Source organism: Dipodomys spectabilis, unplaced genomic scaffold (assembly GCF_019054845.1).
Source record: "Dipodomys spectabilis isolate Male_0828 unplaced genomic scaffold, ASM1905484v1 ptg000083l, whole genome shotgun sequence".
NCBI classification, from domain to species: Eukaryota; Metazoa; Chordata; class Mammalia; order Rodentia; family Heteromyidae; genus Dipodomys; species Dipodomys spectabilis.
The window spans coordinates 2,845,933-2,867,647 of NW_024870760.1; the positions used below are offsets into that span (position 1 = coordinate 2,845,933).

At 46.9% G+C, this 21,715-nt stretch overlaps 1 protein-coding gene across 1 annotated transcript in view; it reads left to right on the top strand.

Annotated features, from left to right (window-relative positions):
• The first annotated feature begins 325 nt into the window (after positions 1 to 325).
• Impa2 (inositol monophosphatase 2) overlaps positions 326 to 21,715 on the top strand; it is a 33,429-nt gene continuing 12,039 nt past the window's right edge. The window contains exons 1-4 of the mRNA XM_042683710.1: positions 326 to 613; positions 10,518 to 10,651; positions 18,444 to 18,548; positions 20,520 to 20,565. Of these exons, the coding sequence (XP_042539644.1) occupies positions 518 to 613; positions 10,518 to 10,651; positions 18,444 to 18,548; positions 20,520 to 20,565 (381 nt within the window). The 5' untranslated portion in view covers positions 326 to 517. The remainder of the gene's footprint in view (positions 614 to 10,517; positions 10,652 to 18,443; positions 18,549 to 20,519; positions 20,566 to 21,715) is intronic.

Sequence of the window (21,715 nt, forward strand, 5' to 3'; positions counted from 1 at the left end):
CGGAGCCAGGTCCCGGTGGAGCAGAGAGTTGGGGCGGGAACTAAACCTGATAGGGCGGGGACAGGGCGGGGACAGGCTCAGCGGTGGGCGGGGCGGAGAGGGAGAAGTTGAAGCTCTGGCCTTTAGGAATCGGGCTCAGCTCGGGGTTGGGTGGGGCCAGGAGCGGGAGAGGGCTGGGTGCACGGTAGGGGGCGTGGCTGAGGCCGGCGAAGGGCGAGGCCAGGAGCGAACCGGTTGGCGCGCGGTAGGGGGCGGGGCCGGGAGTGGGGCGGAGTCCAGGCTTGGTGCGTGGTAGGAGGCGGGACTGAGTGCGGGGCGGGGCTTGGAGCTCGCGGCTGCCCGCGCGGTGGTTCTCTCCTACCGCCCTTCCTGCCTTCGTCGGTGGGACGTGCGGCGGTGGGGGCGCGGCTTGGCGGGAACTGGAGAAGGGCGTGTTGAGCCTCGAGTCTTGGCGACCCCGGTCCTGCACAAGCCCCGCTGCCGAGGTCTGGAAGTGGCGGGGCCCTGCGAAGTTGCGATGAAGCCCGGCGTGGAGGACCAGGCGGTGCCCGCGGGGGGCCCCTGGGAAGAGTGCTTCGAGGCGGCGGTGCAGCTGGCGCTGCGAGCCGGACAGGTGAGCGCCGTGGCCGCGGGCGGGCAGGCCCGGGAGGGCGGGTGAGGGAAGCCCCGCGGGGGGCACGGGCCGTGTCCTACCCACTCTGAAGTCCGCACCGCAGGGAGCGGGGTCCCCGGGGCGCGGGCGCGCGTCCCGAGCGGGGACCTCGGTGGGCGCTGTCGGGCTGCACGTGGGCGCCCGGCGCCTGCGGAGCTTTGGAGAGGGCTCGTGTTGCTTCCAGGGCGCATTTATTTCTTTAGCCTCTCTCTTCCCCGGCAGTGGAAGAAGGTGAACACCGGGCTAGTGCCGCGGAGGGCAGGCGCAGCCTCCGGGGGAAAGGACGCCGCGCGCGCGGCCCCCGCTCCTCCGGCAGATGGCTGACCGCTGTTTCCTTGACCTTGGCGTTTCGGAGAGTCAGTTAGAACCTAAAACGCCCTCCTAGGCGGGAATTCCGCAGCTTGATTGTGTGTTTAAGGACTTTTGCATCGACCGAGCAGCTGGGCCACAGGGGACTCTTGAGCCCTAGGCGCGTGGAGATCTGGCAGGGTGGTGGTGGATCGATGGTCTTGCCTCAGGATCCAAACTTGCCTGAACTTAGAGCCTGAAAGTGGTTCCACGCCACGATTGGCACAGACTCAGGGTTCGGGAGGAACTTGTTAGGCAGCAGAAGGATGGAAACAGCAACAGGAGCTAAAGAAAACCAGCGACGACTGGGGGTTAAAAATGGAGTGCAGCTCCGCTCCTTTCTCTGCCTTTTCCTCTGTTCGTTCAGCAGTGCCTGACTCACAGAGAATGCACCAAAACTGATAAGGTAATGAGCAGTGTGCTCAATAAGATGGTTCAGGATAGATTTGTGGCTCTCTTAGGAATAATTCAGGGCTGACTTGGCCTGAGGAGGCCAAGGCTTGCTCTGTTGTATGCTTTGGTGGCTAGGGGACAGACTTTTTGGTGACTTGGGTGTGAGCAGATTGGTCTATATCCCAACAGTTTTATTTTTCCCCTCACAATCTGTCTGAAAGTACTCTAAAAATGCATACATTAAAAAGTGTTGGAACAAGTCTGAGGATGTAGCTCAGTGGGATATAGCTTGTGTTTACCAGGCACTAGGCCCTGGATCCCATCCATAGTACTGCCAAAAAAGAAAAAAGTGAGACTTTACCCATCTTGTAGAGAAAGGACCCTAATCCCTGCACTGTTGATGAGCTTTTAGCTCAAGGCAAACCTCGTTCCTGGAAGTCAGGCCCTCTGATCCTCTGAGACCAGGCTGTCCTCCTTTCCTTGCTTCCTCCCTTTCCTTCCAGAGAGGACATCATCAGGATATTTATGAACTTTAAGATTCCACTGTAAAACTTTTCTTCCCTGAGGCTTTGAAGAGAAGCCAGTTTAGAATTCAGACAAAGCTTTGTAAAGCTTGGTGTGTGAACTTATGGGCTTCTGTGGTTTTCAACTTAGGATCTTTAAAGCAACAGAAGGCTTAAATATTTTTTAATTCAATTGCTCACATAGATCTTGCAGTATCACAGGCATAATTCTTAAGATTGTTATGCTTTTCACCTAAGAGATCATTTATATTTTTGCAACTTGCCAACAACAACAAAAAAGCTTTTTTAAAAATAAAATAACATGAAATAGAGATTCTACCATTAGAAGTCTGGTCAGGAAGCCTGGGCCTCTAGGCTCTCTCTTGGTCATTATGCTGCTTCCTGCCTGCCTGGCATTGGGTAAGGGAATGTCCCAGCACTCTGTTGCTGGAATAGACAGAAGGCACACAAGGTTATCAGAACCTGTGTAGTGGGAACAGAACATCTGAATGATGTTCTGCAGTAATTGGGTGCTGACTGGAGTAAACCGCCTTAGCCCACCAAGGGAGGAGAAAGATGGAGCAGGGGTCTTTTTGTGAGTGCTCCTTAGTGAAAGGCATATTTGGCACCAGTTACCATGGTTAAAAATAACACACACACTCTCACACACACCTGTGCCCAGGGTTCAACACTTTGTTTTTTTTGTTTTTTTTTTGGTCGTGGAGCCTGAACTCAGGTCCTGGGCACTGTCCCTCAGCTCTTCAGCTCAAGGCTAGTGCTCTACCATTGAGCCACAGCACCACTTCCGGCTTTTTTCTTTTTGCTTATGTGGTACTCAGGAATCGAACCCAGGGCCTCATGCATGCAAGGCAAGCACTCTACCACTGAGCCACCTTCCCAGCCCAACACTTTGTTATCTTATTGTGGACTACTGAGGTCGATGAGTCTGGGTTCTGTGCCTAAAAGATGTATGTGGGGCCAGATGGAGAGCCTTCTGAATGGTAAGTGCTCCTGTGTTCTTAGACAGTGGTTCTGTCCAGGTACTCTACATCACCTGCTGTCACCTTTGCCCCACTCTTTATGTGTTTCTCTGCCCTAAGGTGTTGCCTTAGGTCCTGGCCTGCGTGGCCTTTCCTTCCTCTACTTCCCTTCCCTTCACCTTCTATAGGCATCTTTCCCTTCAGTCTCAGCCACTCAGCAAGAGCCTCCTGCCTGGCTGGTGGGCCACAGCCCCACCCCATACACCACTGCAAGCGCAAAAAGCAGTGTCATGGACTTGTGGTTTGTGAAGAACAAATGTGGTGGGAAGGAAGTCCCTCTGTGCTTGTTAGCTTTCCAGGAGAGAGCTAACAACAGGCTTCTTTGGACATGGAGTTTACACTACTTAGAGAGCCCTGTTTAAGAAAGTACAGAATTAAGCCGGGCGCTGGTGGCTCATGCCTGTAATCCTAGCTACTCAGGAGGCTGAGATCTGAGGATCGCAGTTCAAAGCCAGCCCGGGCAGGAGAGACCGTGAGACTCCTATCTCCAATAAACCACCAGAAAACCGGAAGTGGCGCTGTAGCTCAAGTGGTAGAGCGCTTGCCTTGAGCTGAAGAGCTGAGGGACAGCGCCCAGGCCCAGAGTTCAAGCCCCACAGCCGACCAAAAAAAAAAAAAAAAAAAAGAAAGTACAGAATTACTGGCTGGCAATATAGTTCAAATGGTAGAAACCCTGGTTCAATATCCAGTAGATAGATGGCTTGCACCTGTATTCCCAGCTAGAAGGTCAGGAGAATTAAGGAGAACAGTATCTCAACACAGTGATACATACCTGTAATCTCAGCTATGCTGGAGGTATAAGCAAGAACATCTCTGATTAGACTAGACCTAGCCAAATAAAAGAAAAAAAGCCAGGCGCCGGTGGCTCACGCCTATAATCTTAGCTACTCAGGAGACTGAGATCTGAGGATTGCGCTTCAATAAACTACTAGAAAACTGGAAGTAGTGCTGTGGCTTGAATGGTAGAGAGCTCCCTTGAGCTGAAGAGCTGAGTGACAGCTCCCAATCCCTGAGTTCAAGCCCCAAGACCGACAGAAAAAAAAAGGCACAATACCCTATTGGAAAAAGAACTAAAGCTAAAAGGACTGGCTTAAGTGATAGAGTACTTTTCTAGTAAGAGTGTTGCCCTGAGTTCTAAGCCCCAGTACCACCTCCCCAACAAACAAACAAAAAGTGAATGAATGAATATTTGAGTGAATAGAACAAGCTTTAGTACAGTAGGCCTATGTGTTGCCCTGGCTCCTTCCCACTAGGGTCCTAAATATTGATGAGACATGCCAGGTCATTCGGTATTGTGGGCAGGAGGATAGGTGTTACTGTCCTCCACAAATACATTTGCTCTGCTTCCTTTTTGCCCACTCTGCTTTCTGATGAAGAGTAGTTGTAGTGGACAAATACAAGGTCAGAAAGATGTGTGCAACCATGTATGTGTGTGTGTGGGGGGGCACTTAATGCTCTCTCTTCCATTTGCAATAAATTCATCTCATGACAAAGCTCAGGACAATGCAGGATGCCATAGCCCATCCTCCACCCTCAGTACTCCAGCCCTGTTCTCCCTGGCAGATTGCCTTTCCCCAGGCCAAGCCTTGAGAATTGGGACCTCTTGTCCCACCCAGTTCTTTTTTGGTCGGTCTGGGGACTTGAACTCTGGGCCTGAGCATTGTCCCTGTGCTCTTCAGCTCAAGGCTAGCGCTCTACCGCTTGAGCCACAGCGCCACTTCGGTTTTCTAGTGGTTTATTGGAGATGAAGTCTCACCGAGTTTCCTGCCTGGGCTGGCTTTGAACCGAGATCCTCAGATCTCAGCCTCCTGAGTAGCTAGGATTATAGGCATGAGCCACCGGCGCCTGGCTTCACATTTCATTTTCTTACCCAGCTCCAGAGTCCCTTTGTTAGCTAGCTAGAAGGGTCCCCTCACAGGTAAATCATTCCTACCCTTGTCTTGATAAGTAGCCAGAATGCTCAGCTTTATTTATCCTTTGGCTGGAGAACATAGGATCTTAGATTGTAGAAACATTTCTTTCCACCTCTGGCTCTCAAGAGCAGAAAATGCACTTAAGAGGGTCCAGTCCTATTTGACTATCCTTCCTTGTCAACATTGTGGGTTTTTTTTTTGTTTGTTTTGTGTGTGTTTTATGTTGTTGGGTTTTTTTCTTTTGTGCTAGTACTGGGGCTTAAACTTGGCCTGGGGGCTGTCCCTTAGCTTTTGTGCTCAAGGCTGGTTCTCTACTACTTGAGCCACAACTCTGCTTCCAGCTTTTAAGTGGTTAATTGGAGATAAGAGTCTCAGGGACTTTCTTTCCCCAGCTGGCTCTGAAGCATCATACTGAGATCACAGCTTCCTGAGTAGTTAGGATTATATAGAAGTGAGCCACTGGTGCCAGGCTGGTTTTGATACGTGATGGTCTTTACAGAGCAATTGAGCCAGTCAAGTCATATTAAAAAGGCTTTTATGAAGAGCAGCAGTCCCCAGAGCCCTGTTTTTATTTATTTATTTATTACTATATATATTATTGTGAAAATACGGTACAGAGGGGTTACAATTACATGAGCAAGATAATGAGTACATTTTTTATCAAGCATTGTTGCCTCCTCCCAGTTTTTATTTTTCTGTTTTATACCTGATTTCTGTTTAATAAGAACCTGCTGCTGTTTCTTTCTTTCTTTTTTTTTTTTGTCGATCGTGGGGCTTGAACTCTGGGCTTGGGTGCTGTCTCTCAGCTCTTCAGCTCAAGGAGAATGCTCTACTGCTTGAGCCGCAGCGCCACTTCCGGTTTTCTAGTGGTTTATTGGAGATAAGAGTCTCATCGAGTAGTTTCCTGCCCAGGCTGGTTTTGAACCTGGATCCTCAGATCTCAGCCTCTGAGTAGCCAGGATTACAGGTGTGAGCCACCAGTGCCCAGCCTGCTGCTGTTTCTTGAACCATGTTGTACATCTGCCTTTTGTTTGGTTTCACTCTATTCTTTTCCCCCCTCTTCCTCATTCTCCCCTCTTTTCTCTTCTCTTCTGAAACAGGTGTTGTATACCCAGGCTGGCTTTGAACTCGTGATCACTGTATGTGCCTCAGCCTCCCAAGTGCTGGGATTACAGACATGGACCACCAGGCCTGGCTTTCATTAAGTTCTTGAGGAAACTGAATCAGGTCCAGTTTGGAGTTAACATGCGTAATGTGTTTGTGAATACTCTTGCAGTGCCTATTGGTTATGTACAAATGCTTTTCATTGAGAAAGATTAGCATTAGGAGTGGGATTCAATTCTGTCATGGATTCTCTAAGCACATGTAACCAGTTCACACTCTGGCAGCAGTTTCCTTGCTCTGTCTTCTATAACCCTGCGCATGGCCTGCCCTTTCTGCTGGATTTGAGGTGTTTTATTGTGTTTCTTAATGCCTTTGTGTATGTTTTATTATTATCTATTTGTTTTTTAAATGGTGGGACTACACTGAGGAGAAATGTACTCATTCAACATTTATTGAGCACTCTGACTTTTACTCAGAGGAAAGTCCTAAGTAGGGTCCTGTATTCAGAGACCAGAGTAGCTGCTGTCTAGGGACCAGACTAGGCTGTCTGATTGGAAGCCAAGTGAGGAATGAGTGGACCTGACTGGCTGTGTGAAGACGCGGGTAAGAAGGATATATTTGGAAGGCTGAGGGGACAGGCTTTACCATTGGATTGTGTGAAATACAGCAGGCTCTGGGATGACAGCAAGGGCCTGTAAAACTGGTTGATTGGATTTGCCCTCTCTGGAAACTGTAGAAGAAGCATTTGGAGGTGGAGTTACCATACCTAGCTCTGTTGGCTTAGGATGTCTGATGCTGAAGCAGAGGGTATTCCTTTCTTTTGGGTTTGGAATTCTGGCTTCAGTGACTTAAGGTTGGTAGTACATAGATTAAACATTAACTTTGGAGGGAATCACCCAGGCCAGGAGGTCTGTGAAATTCCTGCTTAGTTAGTGAGTAGCTGAAAAGCATTTATTAAAAAACAGCACACACAGACTTATTGCTAATTGCAAACAACCATGGAAAAAGCTTCAGCAGGCAACTTGTCTCTGCCACCTTCCCACCCTGGGATATTCCTGAAGGGCAGGATGTTGAGTTTAAGATAGAAACACCTGATTGAAAGTACTGCCATTACCTTTCCACTCTGGCTGGGAAAGTTTATGAGTTAAGCTTTTTTTTTTTTACCTAGTATTTTAGCTTCTGGTTAGAAACAAGGTATGGTGTGTGTGTGTGTGTGTGTGTGTGTGTGTGTGTGTGTGTGTGTGTGTGTGTGTTAGGTTTGGAGTTTTGCTGTGAATCATTACGTTTTGTTCTGTAACTACATTTTTGTTCTCAGGAAAACTTGTGTGGTATGAAGTTCTATATGGGGTGTACCTCAGCTTGTGCACTTGGACCTTGGCATCAATATCTCCTGTAGTTCTTAAAACAACCTAGCATCAGCTAGGAGCCAGTGGCTCAATCCTGTAATCCTAACTACTCAGGAGGCTGAGATCTGAGGATCATGGTTTAAAGCCAGCCCTGGCAGGAAAACTCATGAGACTCTTATCTCCAATTAACTGGTAAAAAAAAATCTAGAAGTGGAGCTGTGGCTCAAGTGGTAGAACAGTAGTCTTGAACAAAAGCTCAAGGACAGTGCCTAAGCCCTGAGTTCAAGCCCCAGACAGCAGGTATTTTGTCACAGTCTCAGTCATGGACAGGAACACAGCCAATTTACAAGATACTTAAGATGTCAGATGGGGAGAAAGTGTAGACACAAAGACCATGACACACAGGTCCTACACAGAGATAAATATGACTAGAATTAGGGAGGAAACCCAGGATGGCCAGAAGAACTTGTGGGCAGGGGGCTCTGTGAATAGTAAGGTGAAAAATTGCTAAGGGCTGGGTGGTATAGGACTTAGAGTGAGTTCTGAGGGCAGTGGGCAGAGCCTTGGGTAGTTTTCTTTGTAAAGTGTTCTGATCTATATCACAAATCTGCCACCAGCTTCTGGATGAAGGTGCCAGCATAGATGGTTGGGTATGTAATTATTTTCACAGCTGTTTCCCAAAAGGAGACCCAGCAAGCGTGAGCTACATGAAGCCTCTGTCCTCTCAGGTATCGTCCTGCTATGGAGTCCCTGGAGGCACTGGTTCAAGAAGCAGATACAGACATCCACCCCATAGGTCATGTTGGAACAGTGCAGACTCCTGGTGATCCTCTTCTCTCTGGGATGTGGGACTGTCCTTAATCTCTGCCTCCATGGAGATTGTCAGAGCTGTGGGTCTCAGACCCCAGCCCAGATCTGCACAATGACATCTTCCTTTTCAACAAGATCCTGAAGGTCTGTTGTTATATCCTCTGCCTAACATGCCTTTGTCTCTCAAACTTACACACACACACACACACACACACAGCCCTTAGACTTTCTTGCCCCGAGCTGTCCTCACTATAAAACATGCAAGTGCAGTGCTATATAACCTGCCCAGTCTAGCTCAGGATTTAGGATACCTAGAGGAGGTAGGCCAAATGTTGGAGTGTAGAATCTCTAGACAGAGAGCCTGTGGAGATGCATTTGATGAAGGATTGGTGTGTGCAAATGATGTAAGAAAATTAGTTTGGTGGTGTTGGCAGGATATTGCAAATACAAGACAGTGAAGGCCTAGGACAACAGGTAGGTGGAGGTCCATTGGGACTGACAGTGGCTAGCTGCGATTAATGGACTGTAGGAGCCACTTTGCACTTTACTTTTTGTGTTATCCATCACACAGTCTTCTAGAATAGATATCTGTCATTTTTGCAGCCCAGATTTTAGAAATGATACCACCTGTAAGCTTTGGGTGGGACTAGCCAGCTGGGCAGTGAGGCAGGGTGGGAAGGCAGGGAGGAGAAACTACTAGCAGTTCATTTCTGTATCCGTTCCGAGGTCTTCTATTTCAACATTAGATGATGCTTACTTACCATAAAGCAGCTTGGAGAAGAAAGGTCATAGTGAGCAAAGGGATGTCAAGCCTGGGAAGTCAGGCAATTGATAGGACTTTTGAAAGAAATACAGGACTTTTGAGTGGTGACTGGTTTTGGAGGAAAGATCTCCGGTCAGTTTTAGATGTTCTCACTTTATCATCATGATAAGGAAGACCTCAAGTGAGAACATATGAAAGGAAGGGAAAAGTTCCTGGCTGGAATTGGAAGGGATATTTTATTTCATATGCCAGGACTGGTCCATCCTATAGCATCCAGATTAATTTCTCTCTATGACTCTGTATTTGAGTCTCCCAGGGGTTCTTGGAATCACAGAAGGTTGGCAGAAGGTGCTAGAGCTCTGGTGTCTGCTCAGTCCTCACGCCTAGATGTGCTGCAAAGCCTATTCCTTCGCCCAGTCCTGTGAGCCTAGGGAAGCCTCTGACCTCCTGCATGAGCCTCTGAGGTGTCTGATGCTGTTGTTTCCCAGCCAGCCTCAATTCCTGCAATACAATTAAATTTTCACAGGTTTCTGAGCAGGAATGGTTGTACTCTTGATTCACTGCCATATCTCATTTTGTGTGATTTGTAAATTAGGTAGAAAAGTCTTTACGTTATGCCCAAGTATCATAAATTTGACTTCATATCGTTATAGGGGTCAAAACTGTTCTGCCATTTCATTTTGGGCAGTTCCTATCAATAAAGTTCCATGCTACTTTCAAAATTGTGTTTTTGCTCTTGCCTAGAACAACAGCTACTTGGGAGGCAGAAAGAAGAAGAGGAAAAAAAGCATAAAAGCTAGGAAAATACTAGCTCATGGAACAAGCTAGAGAGAGGAGTAGAACAAGTGGTAGAACAAGGTCTTGGATTCAAACCCCAGTACCACCAAAAGTAAAAAAACAAGAAACAACAGCAGCAAAAAAACCCCAAAAGAACAAATTGGATGTGATAGTGCAAATTTATAATCTTGGAAGGTGTAGCTAGAACTGCAGTCTGAATGCAACCTGGGGTGGTGGGGGAAATGACAGATGATCCTACCTGAAAAATAAACTAGAGCAAAAAAGGACTGGAGGTGTGGCTCACGTGGTAAAATGCCTGCCTAATAAGCAGAGGCCTTAAGTGCAAACCCCAGTACTGCCAAACAACAACAAAAAGTGTGTTTTTCTTTTCCTCCAAAGAAAACTTGTTTCACAGGTAGGACAAAATAACTTAAAACAGTGAAACTCTTATAAAAAGTCATGGTTGGGTGATTAGAGCTTCCCAGAACCTCGGAAAACTTGGTGTGATAGTAAGTAAGCCCTGTTGGCAGACTAGTATGGTCCGTAGATCTTGTCTATTCAGTCAGCCCTTGAAGAGAGAGGAGTTTGGGGGGAAAGGGGACCTGCAATTTTTTCTTTTTGTCGGTCATTGGGCTTGAACTCTGGGTCTGGGTGCTGTCCCTGAGCTCTTCAGCTCAAGGCAAATGCTCTACCACTTGAACCACAGTGCCACTTGGTGGTTTATTGGAGATAAGAGTCTCACGGAGTTTCCTGCCCGGGCTGGCTTTGACCTGAGATCCGCAGATATCAAAGCTAGTATTATAGGCATGAGCCACTGGTACTCTGCGGGGATCTGCAATTTTAACCTGCCTCCATACTTTTATTCTAGATCATTAGAAAAGCCCTCACTGAAGAAAAACATGTCTCAACAAAAACATCTGCTGCAGATCTTGTGACAGAAACAGATCACCTCGTGGAAGATTTAATTATTTCTGAGTTGCGAAAGCGGTTTCCCTCACACAGGTGAGTGTTTTCTTTAGGAAACACACTCCAATTACAGTCACCTCACTCATGGAGGCTAGGTACCAACCAGGAACACTCTACCATTTGTCACTGAGGTTCGAATGTGGATGGACCAGGCATCCCTAGATGCTTGGTCCAACCCCTGATCCTCCATGGTAGGGAAAGCACTGAGCCACTTCTCTTTCCAGAGGAATCTTGCAAAAGCATGACCCATCTGAAGAACGTGCAGTGACATCCTGACAGATGGGCTTGTTCAGCCACCCAGGGACTTACTTGAAAAACAGGACATAGGGTGGACTGGCAGCCACATGGGATCCAATTCATCAACCAGTGTTTATTGACATGCGGCCCCTAGCCCAAGACAGAGCACATGGCAGACGTCCCACAGAAGTCCTTGATGGGGATGCTGTGCTCTTCTTCTTTGGAGCCAGTGTTCTTCATCTTTTAGGGAGTCCGTGAAAGATTTGATGTAAACCATTTTTCTCTTCCTTGGAAAAAGTAAAATAGTTACACAGCATTTTGCATATGGGCCTGGGGATCCATGGGCCCCAGAGTAAGACCCCTATTTATGTTGGTGGCTCTGTGCCCTTACCTCAGAGTTGTGGAGAGCAGATATTGTAAAAACTTGTTCCTTGGATGCAGAAAGGTCTCTTTTCTCCCTCACATGGAAGATCCTAAAACTGGAATACCAGCCACTGGGTTTCTGGGCATAGAGTATTGTAACTGTCAGGTTCCACATTTATATGGACTTGGGTGACAGAAATGGAAGACTCTGTCCTTGGTGTGTTCACCACCTGGTAGGTTCCATATACACACACACATCCCTGCCATGGATGAATACGGGAACCAAAGAACACATCATAGTTAAATCATTGACCTTCTCTTTTATTGTTCCTTTTGAACTACTTAGTTCTCCTTTAGATGATCTCTTTGCCCTCTAATCCCAGAATTTAGGAGATAGCTGCAGGAGGATAGTGAGTTCCAGGCCAGTGTGAGTGATGCATTAAGATTCTGTTCTCTCTATCATGAGTCATCCTTGTGTTGTTGACAATTCTGTGTCTCAACTCCTTATTTCCTATTCCTTTATTTAAAAGTCAAGACTTGTAGCATCTGTTGAAATATTTATAATTTCAAGAATATTCATGTAAATTTTAGTGTTTTTTTTTCTTGTAGTGCTGGGGCTAGAACCTAGAGCCTTGAGTATGTTAGACAAACACTGCACTGCTGAGCTATATCCTAGCCCCATCTTTTTTTTTTTAAGATTGAGTCCAATCTTAATGAAATGGCAATGTTAAAAGAATTTATCATCCAGCTTGCTTTTGGTTTTTGGGGGTTTTTTGGAGAGGAAAGATAGATACTACAGTAACCAACCAGCTCTTTCTAGGTATTCTACAAAGTTGGCCTGGAGGTTGCTATGGTAACAGTTGTGGCTGGCTTATCTTTTGGAAGCCCAAGAAAAGATTCATGGTCACCGCAAGATAGGCATAGTGATGTTGTCGGGGGTTCTGGTGTCACATTCTTCAAATAAGCTGCTCTGTGGAATGCAAGCCCTATTACACATGTGTGTATGTGGAAGAGACTCTGTTGTAGGTAAATGTGAATATCCACCACTACAAGTGCAGCTGCTTTCACTGGACCTCAGGCATACTGGGAAAACTGATGCCCTCAAGGAGAGCATCTTAAGGAAAACATATGTTAGGCTTATTAGAAGCTTCTCCAGCAGGCTTGTGTCAGGCTTCCATTGGGAGGAGTCAGACAAATATACTTGTGTAGAGATCAGTGACTAAGAATCGCGGTTCCTAACCCCAGTCCCCACTTTGGTGCCATTCTTCACCTTAGACTTTGGCTGTTCCATAGGCATTCCCAGGCTTCCTGCCATCTCCTTCCTGGGCTGCGAGCCAGCACAGGGGCAAGGATGAAGGTTGGATGTTGATATTGTTTGTTTCAAAAAGTCAAATGATGGGCTGGGAAGGTGGCTCAGTGGTAGAGTGCTTGCCTTGTATGCATGAAGCCCTGGGTTTGATTCCTCAGTCCTACATAAACACAAACAGCCAGAAGTGGCGCCGTGACTCAAGTGGTAGAGTGCTAGCCTTGAGCAAAAAGAGCTCAGGGACCCAAAGTCAAAGCCCCAGAACTAGCAAAAAATAAATAAATAAAATAAAAGTCAAATGAAACTGCTTTCAATTCATCTATGTGAGGTTTAGTTTTTGTTTTTTTTTGTTTTTTTTGTCGGTTGTGGGGCTTGAACTCTGGGCTTGGACGCTGTCCCTGTGCTCTTCAGCTCAAGGAGAGTGCTCTACCACTTGAGCCACAGCGCCACTTCTGGTTTTCTAGTGGTTTATTGGAGATAAGAGTCTCACGGACTTTCCTGCCCAGGCTGGCTTTGAACCATGATCCTCAGAGCTCAGCCTCCTGAGTAGCTGGGATGACAAGCATGAGCCTCTGGCGCCTGGTGTGAAGTTTAGTTTTTAATCCATGCCTAAGATTTTAAAGTAAAATGGGCATCTAGTTATAATTTATAGACAAATTGATAAATATGTAATAAAAGATATACATATTATAATTATATGAATTAATACATGAATATTATTTAGTTTTTCTGCTTTCAACATTAGATAAGATGTTAACATAAGATTGCCTGTCATTCTTTCTTAGATAGGATTTTTATTCTGGTATTTTGTCTTTCATTTTTATTCTTTAATGAAACAACATTGAGATGGATTGCAACTATGTTTGCTTTTTAATAAACAACACCCTGACTTCTTGTTGGTTTTATTATTTTGTTTTACTCATCTGAGAAATCTAAAATCTTGAGTCCATGATGTTGAAAATAGGCATACAGTGGATTCAGTAGTGATGAGGTTTAAACTTTCTTCTGCTTCTAGCCCTCACAGCCGGGCAGATTTCTGCACTTCTCAGCAATCAGTCTTGAATTCCTTGCCTGAGAAGGAACTGCCTTGCCAGGTCCATCCATGAGGTCCCAGCATCTCCCTGTTAACTAGCACACCTTGGTAATGGTAGAAAGCAAACCCACAGAGGAAGGCTAGAGTTTTTACAAGCTGGTCTTGGAAGCATGCTGCTGTTGATGTTGACCACACTAACTTAGCTCAGCCCAGGCCCTGGCTTTGTTGGACTCCCAAGCCTATTTCCAGTTGATGATTTTGTTTTTTGTTTTTGTTTTTTGTTTTTGGGTCCGGTCATGGGGCCTGAACTCTGGGCCTGGGCGCTGTCCCTCAGCACTTCAGCTCAAGGCTAGCGCTCTACCACTTGAGCCACAGCACCACTTCCGGCTTTTCTCTTTTTGCTTATGTGGTGCTGAGGAATCAAACCCAGGGCCTTAAGCATGCAAGGCAAGCACACTACCACTGAGCCACCTTCCCAGCCCCAGTTGATGATTTTGAAGTAGATCTAAGTGTAACTATTTTGAAAATACCTATTACCGCTGGGTACCCATGCCTCATACCTGTAATCCTAGGTGAGATCTGAGGATCTCAGTATAAAGTTAATGAGACTCTTATCTCTAATTAACCACCAAAAAGCCAGAAGTAGAGCTATGGCTCAAGTGGTAGAGTACCAGCCTTGATCAAAACAGCTAAGGGATCCGGGCGCTGGTGGCTCATGCCTGTAATCCTAGTTACTCAGGAGGCTGAGATCCAAGGATAGTGGTTCAAAGCCAGCCTGGGCAGGAAATTCCCTGTGAGACTCTTTATCTCCAGCTAACCACCAGAAAACCAGAAGTGGCGCTGTGGCTCAAGTGGTAGATTGCTTGCCTTGAGCTGAAGAGCTCAGGGACAATGCCCAGGCCTAGAGTTCAAGCCCCACAACAGACCAAAAAAAAAAAAAAAAGCTAAGGGACAGTGTCCAGGTCCTGAGTGCAAGCCCAGTACTGGCTCATGTGCACACAAACACACAAAATCTATTAGCATCACTGACAGTAAGTAAACTCTTGTCATCCTCTTCTCCTGAGTGGCGTTGCCGGGATAGTCAGAGTTGGCTCAAGCAGGGAAAGGGAATGAACTTGAACTGCTCAGTATGTCTAGCTACCACCTTTACCCCTTGACAGGTTGAATTCATGACTCAAGTGAACATAAAACAAGTCCTTGATGTGGAAAACAAACAAACATGGTCCTGCCACCACAGACATTTACCCATGTTTTTCCTCCTGGGTGCTCATGTTCCTGGGTAAGTTGGGATATTCGCTGCAGTTCAGAAAGGCTTCAATAGGTAGCTTGGCTCCCCTTCATGGACTAGGAAGACAATTCTGTCTCTCTTGTCAAAGTAACCACTAATCAGTCGGAAAAGAAAAAATCTTAGAAGTATTTGGTTGTTAACTGTATAGAAAGTTCATTAGAACTGATTTTTTAAAGGAAAGTAGTTAAATTATGCAGAACCTGTTGCCAGTCTTCTACCATTATCTTAGTTGCTGTCCTCCTCTCCTTCATTCCTTAGATTTATGTAGTGTTCTGGAGCTCCCTACATTAACTCATGTGCATCGGTGGCTTTTCTGTTTGTGTTAGAGGTTTTAGGTAGCCATTTCAGTGGCTTTTCTGTCCAGGGAAATGTCTGCAAGAGTAGACTTTTCCCCACTCCCTCTGCAGAGATCTGTGTTCTCTTTACTTCCATAGGTACTAGCTTCCAACATGAAGAAAATGAGGTGTAAATAAATTAGTCAAAGCTCTATTTCCCTTCCTACCTCCATGAAGAAGTATTTTTGGTGCCAGATAGCCTGAATGTGGATTAGCCAAAGAAGTCCTGCCCAAACTATTACCAGCAGGTATAAAGCAAGCAGAGAACCCAAGGGCATGCCTCCCACCTTCATATGGGAAGGTGGGCTAATGAGCAGAAGGCAGGAAAGAGAAGGTGAGCCCCCTGGGACGAACATAAGTGACTGCTGGAGAAAGCCTGGGGTCCAGAATGAATATGGTGAATGTCCCCCTCAGAGAGTCATGTAGAGCAGAAGCACCGCAACAAGAGCCTTTCAGAGCTCCCTGGCCCGTGTCCCACACATGTGGTTTATAGATAAACAGTCTTCCTGCTCCTGCATGTCCTGAGAAGCCCATGGTGAGCTGAGGGGTGTCTATGCTGCCAGACTGCTTCCTGCCCACTGGACATTTCTCTTCCAGCCCAGCAGCCTCCTCTCTACTTCCTACTCGAAACCCACTTTAAAAAGTAAAAGGACCCACATTGCTCCTGAGTTTCCTGGGAATTCATCATTGTGTTATCTCTGCTCTCTTCTTGACTTGAGCCTTATCATTTCACTGCTTTATCAGCTTTGTTCCCAATTTAAGCTTTGGCACCTTCTTCTTGTGAGTGATTTTAGGGTGTGTTGTATTTTCTTTGAAAACACTACAAGCCACTCCAGGAAAAGAAAACCATGGAGCTACAGAAGACATTGAAACAGTATTAGTTCCTTAAATCTCTGCCTAAGAGGCAGAGTGACTGCCACACCACATAGTGCCATCTAAGTGGAATGGGTCTCTGTGTAGTGTCCCATCTTCCCCACTCCGCCTCTTGTATCAAGTTCATGGCAGTTTTATCTAGGCATGTCTGGGGAGCACCAGTCCCTAAGCATGGACTCTGGTTTGCATGCTTGGGTCATGTGATGCAGAAGCAAGAACCGCTTGATGGGGAGGCAGTGCCCAGGAGTGGAAGTATGTCATACAGTCAGAATCCACAAGACGTTTCTGCCTTGTCTGTCCAACAAGCTGAGCTTTAGGGAGCAGGTTGAGCCCTTGAGCTCTCTAGCCTGGTCCTCACATCTCAGTGTTCTGTCTGCTCATTTGTGGGATTCTTTAGAGATTATGGGGCGTGGGCAATGATGGACAGCAGCCTGCATCGATGTATATATAGCATTCCCTTAGCGAATCCTCAGATAGGTTGTGAGATTCTTTGTGTGATGGAAGGGCTATGTATGTGTATATTCCCGTGTATGTGCATGTAGGACCTGGACTTTGTAGCTTGTGAAAGGTACCACAGTGGTTGGAGTGTGGCACAGGACCCCACACAGGTTGCTGTTGACTCCAGATGCAAAGCACTGCATTGCCCTGCTGCCCTCTCTGCTCTAACAGATCTGAGCTCTGCCTATGCTGCTCTGCATAACAGATCCTAGTCCCATGTGTAAGTGTCCAGCACTTGAAATGTGGGGAGGAGAGCCAGCCTGAGGACATATATGGCCAGTGATGGTTGTGAATGAACAGAGCAGGTACAGAGGTTTCACTTTTAGGCTTGTCCCTCTTGTTCACAAGCTCTTTGCTTGATCTTAGGGAAAAGTGGAGCCAGGAGCGCCTGGCTGTGGAGGGAAGCCTGGGGATGACCATGATTGATAATTCACCAGATTATCATCAGGGCAGGAAATAGCTGTCAGTCATTTTTCTTTCTTAGCAAAAACATGTTCTTGGCAAGTCTTGTTTTTCCTCTGGTATAGATGTGGACAGGGCCTGAAGATCTAGTGGAAAACAGGGCTCTGCATTCAGTTACAAACCAATGTATGCTCAGCTCCTACCACAGGCAGGGCTGGCACAAGGGCTCTACCTTTGGCACACTGGGACAGTTCTGAATATCGCTTAGCACTGCCTCGTGTGCTGCAGAGGTCACCTTGTCTATAGCCAAGGACCTGCCTGGAGAGTCTTCCAGGGACCACTGATAGGGCTGTGAGGCAGGGGCCTGGCCAGAGGTAGGGCCCTGTGTGCTTCACTCAACCTGTGTGTGGTAGGGGCAAGAATGGAGGGGTGAGCAGCAGGGTGCTGATGGATCCATATGGAAAAAGCCAGCAGTTCCCTTTTGTCAGGGTTGATCTTGAGATTTTTCTTGTCTTGTTGGGATGAAAGGGAGATGGCATGTTCCAATGAGGACAATTTAGGGGGCTTATCCATAGAGAGCCTTATTACAAAGGGCTGTTCTGCAGAAAGAACAGAAAATACAGAAACTGGAGACAGATTGACAGGCCTCCCATTCCTGAAGGAGTATCAACAAGGCTTCTGCAAGTTCTCAGGTTAGGCGTGTCATGATAACTGTCCCACCCCTCCAGCCCACTCCTGCTTTCTCCCCAGGGGAAGCTGGAAACCAGGGAAGAGGAATGGGGTTAGATAGAGGTGTGGCTTAGGAGGTAGAGTGCCAGCCAGTGAGAAAAAGCATCAGGTACAGAGTTAAAGTCCCAAAAAACAGGGAGGAAGGGGAAAGGAGATACTAGGCCTACATTGCTGGTGACAAGATATTGTCACCTCTGTCTGTGTCAGTGTAGATGACAACCTCTCCATGATGCATGTCACAGCACTGCCAGAGAAAAGCCAAAGAAGAGTCTGGGCCTTGCCCTGCAGGCCAGCACCGTCACCAACTGCTTCATTGGCCTCTTTGCTCCAGGCTGAAGTGTGTGTAGTTTAGCTTTTCCTCTGCAGGACTTGTGGTCAGTGTCTCTGTGCTCTTGTGTCTTTCTACCTGGACTGCTCTGTTCTCTTGGAGCTCTTCCAAAACTCTGACATTAGGTGAGACTCTAGGATCTTGGGGGGAGGGTTGGTGCTGGAGATTGAACCCAAGCCTTGTACATGCTACACACTTTACCACTAATTCACATCCCCAGCTTGGTTACTCTTTCCGGAACCCATGGGGCAAAGGGCTAGCAGACACATGAAGATACTGGCGGTCTTTGAAAGAGTCTGCATGTCCGACCTGCAGAAGTTATCACAAGATCTTTTTAATGTGCCTGTTCTTTACTTAATGCAATCATAAGCAACTTGAGGTACATCGCCTTGCGTTCCTGGTGCGGTTTCTCAAGCTGAATCCTCATCCTTTGCAGGTTCATTGCAGAAGAGTCCACAGCCTCTGGGGCCAAGTGTGTGCTCACCTCCAGCCCGACCTGGATCATCGATCCTATCGATGGCACCTGCAACTTTGTGCATAGGTGAGCAGGAGCTGGGAGCACCATCCTGCTTCAGGGCTTCATGTGTCTTCCGTAAGATTTTGTCTTTCCAAAAGCAGTGTTTTTGAAGGGAGGGCTATGTGTGCAAACCCATAGTAGGTTTATGTTCTCACTAAGATGATCAAACTTTGATATTCTTTAAGGTTGGATCATTTGTGAGAGACTTTTCTAAAGAGTATGTAAGGAAATCTTGTTCAGAAATGGTCTGGGTGGGGTATGGTGGTGCACATCTGTATTCCAGCACTTGGGCGGCAGATGCCAGAGATTCAGGATTACTGAGCTAAGGTCCAGTCAAGAGCTGTCTTTGGGGCAGTAGTAAATGTTGTGGGTGCAGAAGGCCAGAGTTCAGGAAGGTCAGAGGGGCTCCTGAGAAGGGAATTGAGTTGCAGACCCAGAGAGGTTACCACCATGAGAGCTCCTTATCAGTGGCAGGATGAGCACTGTATATATTACTCGCGGCCATGTGTAGGTAGACAAGGACCCAGGGGCACAGCATATGACATGGCTTCCACTGAGGCCATGTGCCAACCTGACCATATCTGGGGAGACTTGGTTGTGTGTGTGTGGCGGCCCATGAACTCATGGGAAATAAGAAGCAGAAACAGAGCCAAGCTGTGGGGTTCTTTGTGCTAGGTGTCATTACTTGTTTGCCTCCATAGTACACTTCCATGAAGTAATTCCAGTTCTGTTAAGCATAAACACTTTCCAGACGAGGGTTACCATGAGAACTCAGTCATGCCCAGACAAGCTGACCCTTTCAAGGCTATGGAGTAGTGCCATTTGGTGCTGCCAGGCAGTCACTTCAACTAAAACATGACCTCTTCAGAGGTTCTGCTCCTATGTTTTCCCTGAGGGGAGTACCTGTCCAATTTGTCATCCAAAGTGCTTATAACAGGAATACAATGGGCTAATCCCCATCTTATGAGAAAGGCCACATATTCCTCTGAGAGTTTTCATGGCTGTAGTGGCTTGTGGTCTCCAGTGCTTCCCTCTCTGTAGCCCTTGGGGGAAATTGGGGCTGGAGGAGAAGCTGGGAAAGGAGCATCACTGAAAACAGGCTCTAGTGTTGGTTTGACAGTTTCAGAACCCCAAGGCCAACTCTGTAAGCTCTCAGTCTGAGCTATGGCTCTCATGCTTTGAGCCTTGTGAGAGCCCTGTGGTACTGCGACCACAGCCAGCCAGAGCCCTCCTCTGTGTACGGGACTTACTTGTTTAGGTAGGAGCAGAGTTACAGCCTGGTCTGTAAGTTTCCCCATACCCAGCTCTCAGGATTTCTCTCATGAGACTCTCAGTTGTGTGTCTGCCCACAAGTTTGAGGAATGAGATGTTTCTTCACCCTTGCTGCTTTTTAAATTCTGATGACCTTCACATAAAGGAGACATTTTGAGTAACATCAACAAAATCACATAACCACAGTCAAACTGTGACATAAAAACTATCCCTTTATTACTGTGGCTTACAAGTTCTTGGCTGCTAGAGTTCAGGCAAGAGATAACGACAGAGGAATGTTACTATGGCTCAGAGGGGGCCTGTGGCTCAGGCCGGCCTGTGTGGAGCCCATGGTCCAGGGCCAGTGACAGTGTCTCCTGGGCCTCCATACCCCACCCAAGAGGGAGACTGGCCTTTTAGGAGGTCTCTGCCACCTAAGATTACTGAGAACCAGAAATGTAATTATTGAAATTGCACTAATTGAGCATTAGTTGGTCATGTGGAGTTATTCGAGCCTTCCACGACTTCCAGACATTGCTTCAAAGTTAACTATTTTACATGATGGCCAGCTAGGTATGTTTATCTTGCAAGCAGCTCAGTGAAGTTGTGGAAAGTTGTTTATAAAATAAACAACAACAGCAAAACCCCAGCCATAGTGCAGAAAGATCCTGATACTTGAAGGAAGGCTGGTGTTGGAGAGCTTGTGATCCCATTTCACGTGACTCATCCTGTTTTCCTTTGCAGATTCCCCACCGTAGCAGTTAGCATTGGATTTGCCGTTCACCAAGAGGTATACACGGTCCTCCTTTGTGGTTCCGATCTCAGCATGCCTGTTTACCCTTTGCCTTGTGCCTTAATCATTACTAGTAAATCCAGTCTATATTTTTCAAATCCAAGGAAGTAAACAAGCACAGGCCAGTGTGTGGGGGGATGGGTTTCTGGCTCCATGGCAGCTACTCACTTCATCCCATGGCCGGCTGGCTCATTTCACAGCTGCTGTGGAAGGCAGTGTTCTTAGCAGATGCTTTAGTCTCTTCTGACCCCTAGAACATGTGACCTAATCACAAAAAGGCGATCCTATTTTGGGATAATGTTTTTAATCTTAATATCCTATTAATTCTTCTTTACCTCCTCCTGACTATTAGTGTGAGAACATGGCTCTCTCCGGATTCCCAGAGACCTTCTGAACTAAGCAATAGCATGAGACCTGCAGGAAAGTCCTGGGTGAAGGTCAGTCAGCAGGGCTTGGAAGCACCTTGGTAATTAGGACAGGGGCTCCACATCTCTCAAAAGCAGCTCCCTTTAAAATGGCAAATGTCACAGTCATTTTCAGGTCAACATAGACTTCCCAATATAGAAACAGATTATACACATCTCAAGGTACTTAATGTTGGAGATCAGAAAAAAAAAATAATACTGAAATTTAGGCAAGGAGTTGACAATTCATTGGTATCTCTGTTCAGTGTGGTCACAGAGACCAGTGAATATGTGAGGCTGAGGAGCACTGCTTACCACCAGGTTACCAGTAGTAGGGGAAAGCTTCCAGGAAGAAAGACTGGGCTGAGAAGGCCAGCCACCTTCAGCCTGTCTAGGGCCTGCCATGTCTATCCCACCTTCCTGGAGACTGAACACAGGAGGTGTCTATGTGCAGTGGTGTCTCCGCTTGAGGGAGTCCCTCATTCTTCCTGCCAACCCTCAGGGGCAAGGCCAGGACATTTCCCATGGTCTTGAAGTGCCATCACAGGCTGGCATTGGCCTACACAATTCCAGGATTGGTTAATTTGGACATTCTGGTAGTGGAGGAGGGCAGATAAGTATTGCTGGAGAGCTGAAAACTGTCAGTGTTGGCCAAATGGTCTCCTCCAGAAATGAACCACCTCCCTGTAGGGTGGACTCCCATTCCTAGGGATGGCGACTTCACCTCAGGGTCAGACAAGACT